Genomic DNA, 6587 nt, shown 5'->3' with positions numbered 1-6587 from the left:
ATTCATAGGAAGAAGGATTTCATTCTGCTCCAGTACAAATGTAAGACAAAGTGTCTTTTAATCCTGCTGCAAGTTCTAAATCCATACTTTTGAAATTCTCTTTACTCACATTAATAACTAATTTCACAAGTTTAATAAGTGTAGTTAAAAAAAACCTGTAAATTTTCTGAGGCCTCCAAACTTGAATTTAGAATGAACAGAAGTTTCAATTTTTAATCCTCAATAATTAAATCAAATGATCTGCAAATAAAGCTACATCTTGAATTTTTCATGATCAAAACACTATGTTAACTAGTGCTGAATTTCAGATGATTAATTGAAAAAGTCATCTTTGAAAGCAATTTAATTGAGCATCAGTGTCCAACTGCTGAATGGACAACCTAGGTAACAGATAAAATAGAGTAAAATAAGATCCCCTGTATAAATACTTGACACTTAATATGTAAACAAAACACTTAAAATGAAGGGGTTTAATTTTGTAAAATATCAGTGTTGTATTTCTTTCCATTTGTTAAATTAATCAACTATAGATAATATATATTCAATTTTAAAGTAACAGAAATTAATGTTGGGAAACATATCAAAACATGCCTGGCACTGTAAAAATTACTCAATAAATATTTGTTGCATGAATAAACTTCTGGATCTAAAACTCCAGTAAGCAAATGTCAAATTTGGCTCCTGAAGTAGCAAAGAAAGGCAAGCTTTGTGAGCTTTATGAATGATGCATAAAGCTCAATTTGATAGTTGTTATCCAGTGGTATATCCTTAATTTACAGTTTTAATTTTTTCTGGGGGAAATAAGAGAGATACAAAACCCATTTAGACCAGATGAGAGTCAGGTACATGATTGCCAAACATTAAGTATCCTAAGCTCACAAGCGCTATTTTTAAGGCTCAGTAAAATAGAAAATTAAACACTCTTAAGTTATACTGACCACAATAGCTTAAAATGCCTAAAACAGCTATACACACAAAATATACTCAAGAAATGTCATCTGATGATTTCAAGCATACTTTGTAAATTGTTCTTTAAGCGTACTTTTCTCCTAAATTGTTCACATGTTCCTTAATTTTACATGGCCACCTTCACCAAGTGAAAGTGCTAAAAGTAAAACTCAATTTTAAAACATTTGCCAAAAAGATATGCCAAAAGAGATTTAAGTGCTTTTAAGTGTACCATTGGTTTTCTAAGTGAGATACTTAATCAAAAATGAGACCAAGGTAACAAAACATCACAACATTAAGCCTCTTCACATTATGTGAGATAATACATAACAAATTATAATTTTGCATCCCTGATCTTCAGAAGAATTAAGAAAAGAGGTAGAGAATTTTATCTGGAAGATCTTGTAGTGAAGCTAAGTTTTAGAGGGTGTGCCTTGTGAATCAGTCCACCAAACAAATGGTTATACATCTAATATTAGGAAGAAGCAAAATTCTGAGAAAGCTGAGTAAGGCAAGGATTTTGAAACTTTCATATTTTGGATGTGAAACAAATTCATTCAACAGTATAATCCCAATTACTTTAAAACTCTTCAAAAGTCAAAGATTGCAGATAAGCAAAGTGCTAATTTGCAAAAATGTGGAATTATTTTAAAAAAATTAGTGGAGGGATAAGGCTAGCAGAAAAACAAATACTGTTTACTTATGCAAAAGATCTTACAAAAACCAAATCAAAACAGATGGAGATGTTTTTTGGAAGTGCTCTTAACAAAAAGCTGAGAAAATTAAATCCCTCCAGACAAATTATTATGTAAAAAAGCAAAAGCTGAACACTCAAATTTCAAAGAATTTCAATTAAAAAAAAATACCCTGCTTAATTTAAAAATTTTATCCAATGTGACAAAGACCATACATGAATTGCATTAAAATACGAGGCCAACGGTCTTTTAAAGCTTCAGTAAGCTGCTCAGGCACCTTTTTCCTCATACATTCTACTTTTATACACCAGAAATCTTAAACAGGGAACTATCAGTTCCTGTTTTTAGATAACATTCTCAAGGAAGAGACTCGTCCCTGTAAAAATTGCTTGTTATGTACTTATAAGTGGTTAAGTACACATTTATAAAGTCTACCAAACTGCAATATAAAATCAGTTTTGACAATTCGGAGTATCTTCATTTGATGAATCAATTCGTAATTTAGAAACTATTCACTCACTCAGAGTTATTAAAAGGACTCTATTATTGGAGACACTGCGGTACATGTCCAGTGGCCTCACATGAGGCCATCCACATAACCCAAAATGTGATGTTGTTTTCTTCTACAAGTTAAAGCTGCTGGGTACTAGTTTATAATACTAAAACTCAATTTTCAAGTCAGTGTCAGTAGGTGGCCCCACTGTCACCCCAGCAGAAAGAGGGCATGTATCACCACTGTAGACACGCATCTGTAAACTTGCACACTAATTTTAATCTTAACAAGGAATTTTAGTGTCTTAGTGGTTTTAAAAGGATGGTTCAAGCATTGTGTCCTTTTGTTCTTTAGGGTTACGAATAGCTTATTGGAAAACCCAGAGCCTTCTGGATCTGTGAGGTAGCTGGCTTCAACCCTCATTTGTGCATGGATCACACTTCTCCAAAGTTGGTATGGCCTGTCTCCTTGGCATGTTCCCTTGCTTCTGCTTGTCCAGTTAATCCTTTCTGACATACCATGCATCTTAGGGTGAAGCGGTTTACATCAGTAAATTGTCTCCTTCTTCTAGCTTCATCTGCTAATTCCAGTGCTTGTACAAGAACGATATCATCGTTAGAGGAGAATATGGTCAGAGGAGGTGTATCTGGATCAGGGAAGTTACGCTGAAGCGGATCATAGTGGATGCCATCATAAATAAGCAGGACCCTTTTCGTATATCCCGCATCTTCCCCAAAACGATCAATTCTTACTGTCTGTGTATCCACTACACATATTTCACATTGATAAAACTTAGACAAAATCGATATCTCAATTGCTCCTCCCCAAGTATCATCCCTTTTGATCCAGTCACAGTACTCTTGATTTGTTTTTCCCAGTATTGCCTCACTGTAGAAGTCTGGATCACTTGCTACAATTTGTGCTATGAGGCGTCTCATCTCAGGGGCACAAGCTGGATTCAAGACTCCTCCTTCAACGACATAGTACACACTGGTAAAGAGGCAAGAGTTGTCTGCTGGGACCACAGTTCTGCTAAGTACAGGCAAAGTTTCCCTGACGTAACTAGGAGCACCATGTTTTGTAAATGCAGGTGAAGTTCTGGGCCTGGTTTGGTCTTCTTCAACAATCAGCATGTCGCCTGTTAAAATAAAACAAATCCAGAACTGCAGAGAAATTATAGAAGAAATTGGGTGTTCACTAGCCAAGTCTGTGAATTACAAACAGAGTAAGCATAAACTGGAGTTACTAAGACTCAGCTTTGCAAACAAGTGACCAGTAACACTTTCTGTTCACTGAATCTTCATAAAGATGAAAATACAACAAAGAACAAAACATTTCAGGTTGCATCCCAATTTAGTGAAGGAACCTGGAGTATACAACCTTATACTTATTTAAAAAGATACATTTCAAAAACAAAATTTCCTTATACAATGTACTGGCTCTCTGCATTTTAAAAGCATCAACCTTCCAGAAGGTGTTCACCACAAACTAGGCCACCAGGGGGGTTCTCCTCCTCTTGAAACTTAACATACCTACCCTACTTAGTTTTTACAGAGTCCTTGCTACAACAGAATGCTTTTAAATTATCAACATGGATGTTCATGTTTTCATATTGGACAGAAACGACTGCTGTTGGCTACAAATTGAAAGGGCTTTCAGTGGGTGTTTAAAAGCTAACTCTATTTAGAGTATACCTGTCAAAGCATATATGAAGGGGACTGCAAAAACGAACCAAGAAAGCAAAAAAAAAAAACAAACAAAACGAAAGGATCCTGCAACCTTTAGATCTGATCGGTGATACATGAAAAAAGCCATAAGGACAGAGAAAATTGATCTTACTTTTTTATACTTTTGTAGATGCAGAGGGAAAACAAAATGAATTGAGATAATTTCACGGTAAACCAGAAAGCAGACTGGGAAAGGGGGACTCCAAGGCTTTGGGCTTCTCTTTCAACCATGTGTAAAAAACAAGGAGTTGCTAGACACTTGCCCCGGCCTCCGTCAGAGTTCTCTGTTCTTTTGATCTATTCTCACCCTAGTCCTCAAAGCCCACAGCTGACCCATCCACAGCCACCTTGCCTTGACTGGTTCTCTGTTCTCACGCCCCTGTTCTCCCAGGACTTTCCCTGGCCCCTGGCCCAATTACTTACCCGATTGAATGGGCAAGTCCTCCAGAACGGTATCCCCGTTGCTGAGATCCAAGCACTCGGGTGGAAATCCGACGAGGATTCGCTGACCGCAGGGGGCGATCCCAGTGATGGCGGCAATTTGGCCCTGGAGTTCCCGCACCCGGGTCCGGCTGGACAGCCCCTGCAAAACATGGGTGCCATCCTTGGCCTTGCAGCGGAGCCGCCACATCGTGTCGGTCCGGCCGCCCACAGGCCAAACACCCGCGGGGCCAGCTTTGGTCCCGGCAGCAGGTTGGGAGACGCCGCCGGGACAACCAGCCGCCCGGTGGACTCCAAAATGGCCACCTTTCGTAGGGCCAAACATCGCGAGAAGTTGCTGGTAGTTACAGTTCTCGCGACACTTCAGTGCGGCTGCTGCCTTAGCACTTTAATAAGCGCAAACTTTCTTAAAGAGACAACTAATTCCGCCCCCCACACTCCCTCACGAGCCAGAGGATGAAGATTTGTCCGTATTCCTAAAGTACAACTGGTCTTGCTACCTGTAGAGAGAATGAGGTGCCCTCCGCGTCAGTAGCATATATGCTCAAGAGAAGAGGGCGGAGGAAGGAGTTCCTAAATCAAGTACTACAGATTGGAATGTGACCTTGCACCTTGTGAGGTCGGAAATTATTAAATTAGGGCTTCCACACTACACCCAGACTATGCCGGGAGAAACAGAATTATACTTCAGAAAGCAAACGAATGCCAAGAATGGTCAGTGAGTCAAAGGATCTGTCAAAAACACGTAGATACTCGTGACTATACTCGTGGCTGCACCAAACATTGAGTCATTGGGGTTAAGGGGGCCGGACGACTGGCCTTTCCACCTCCATGGGACTATACTTGAAAAACGTCCATTTGCCACATCAGAAAGCACAGTATGAGGTCAGCATCTGGGGCAATTGCCTCATCCAGGTGGTGGCAGTATAAGGAGGAATGAAGAGGACTACCCTGTGTCATCCAGATTCCAATTCAGTTCCTGGGTATTCAAAAATGAAGACGACTCCATTCCTGCCTTCAGTGTAATAAGTACTCATTGTAGTGGGGAGAGAAGGTGGAGTGTGAGAGACACATAGGTGCTGAATTTCACAGCAACGTGATAATGCTAGATTTTGTGTCCCTTTTCAACCCTGTATGCCTAGAACCCAGGACTGTGCCACGCAAATAAAAAGTGTTCAATAAATACTTGCTGAGTGGGTAAAGGCAGAGTTGTATAGGTACCGAGAGGGCAACTATAACACGCTGGGAGTTGTAAAAAGCTTCAAGGAGGAGATAACTATTTGAACTGTTCTGAAGGATGAATTTAATTCCCAGGTGAAGGAGGAATAAAGACGTCCCTGAATTTCTCTCTCTTTTTCAAGAAATCCATACTCATTGTTCTTTACCCATCTTGGATCCAGACAGCAAGTCCCACCCTGCCTAGGGTGGGTTTATCAAACATCTAACGAGTCTGCTGGGGCCACTATAAAAAGTGTAGTTCACTTGGAATGTGCAACCTCACCTCCAGTGTAAAAGCCTTCATCCCTGAATAAATTACATGGAACCTTTGCATCTTTTCACACCTTTCATGACTCAGTTTTTTGCTGGTGCAGTTTTCCTCATTGGTTCTTCAAGATGACCACAACAGATGATATAGCCTGGGGGGAAGGGGCGGTAGAAGAGGAATAAGGAAGGTGGTTAGAAGTCCACTGGAGTATATGGATGGGTCCAGGGAAGCTACTGGTTCAGCAATGAAAGGAGCTGATTTTCTTAGGTTACAGCGTCTGACCTACGGCAAGGATACACAAACACTCTAAGGCGTAATCAACTCAAGTATGGTGGTAGTTTATTCTAGCGAAACGTATTTCAAAGCTTACTCTCCAATTTATGGCTCTAACGAGGTCCTGCTGGGATTCAGGGATGAAAGCGTTAATCTTTCCAACGTTTTCCCGTCATCAAAAGGTTACACTCTCTCAAGACGTCTACTTGGTAATCCACTCTCGCGAGAGTAAAGAGGAGGGAAGGCTTTCTATTAACCCCGCCCCCAGCTCTATCAGTTACCAAGCAACAATGCAACCAACCTCCACAGGGCTGGGAAACTTGGGAGCTTGCGCTGGTTCTCCTTCACAGCTCCATCCTCCTTCAGGAGCCAGTGTCAGCAATTCCGCCTTGAGCCCCGCCCCCTGGGTCCTGCGGGCGCTCGATTGGTCGACGATTCTCTCCAGGTGAGGACCGACGCCCGGGTGGGTGGAGCCAGGCAGGAGCACGTGATTTGCGGGCGACTGGAGTGTAGGGCCCCCGGCC

The 6587-nt window shown here is 40.9% G+C and overlaps 1 protein-coding gene across 2 annotated transcripts; it reads right to left on the bottom strand.

The window, feature by feature from the left end:
• Nucleotides 1-2132: 2132 nt before the first annotated feature.
• On the bottom strand, nucleotides 2133-5856 carry YOD1 (YOD1 deubiquitinase). 2 transcript variants are annotated; one of them, XM_069459518.1, is made up of 3 exons: nucleotides 5806-5856; nucleotides 4287-4446; nucleotides 2133-3274 (listed from the first exon to the last, which is right to left on the bottom strand). In XM_069459518.1, exons 1-3 carry the CDS (start codon nucleotides 5854-5856, stop codon nucleotides 2571-2573), a joined length of 915 nt encoding a protein of 304 aa, XP_069315619.1. In that variant the 3' UTR covers nucleotides 2133-2570. The 2 variants fall into 2 exon arrangements, with proteins under 2 accessions (XP_069315619.1, XP_069315618.1); XM_069459517.1 differs by lacking the exon at nucleotides 5806-5856 and having other exon boundaries at nucleotides 4287-4629.
• Nucleotides 5857-6587: the final 731 nt, after the last annotated feature.

Source organism: Eulemur rufifrons, chromosome 27, assembly GCF_041146395.1.
Source record: "Eulemur rufifrons isolate Redbay chromosome 27, OSU_ERuf_1, whole genome shotgun sequence".
NCBI classification, from domain to species: domain Eukaryota; kingdom Metazoa; phylum Chordata; class Mammalia; order Primates; family Lemuridae; genus Eulemur; species Eulemur rufifrons.
Note: the sequence above shows the minus strand (reverse complement) of the source record. Positions and strands in the feature narration are given on the sequence as shown.

Excerpts from the sequence above, each read along its gene's own strand:
- YOD1 (XM_069459517.1), bottom strand. The coding sequence starts at position 4,629 with ATGTTTGGCCCTACGAAAGGTGGCCATTTTGGAGTCCACCGGGCGGCT. Across the intron at positions 3,275-4,286 it reads GGACTTGCCCATTCAATCGG|GCGACATGCTGATTGTTGAA; the intron begins GTAAGTAATTGG and ends TTATTTTAACAG.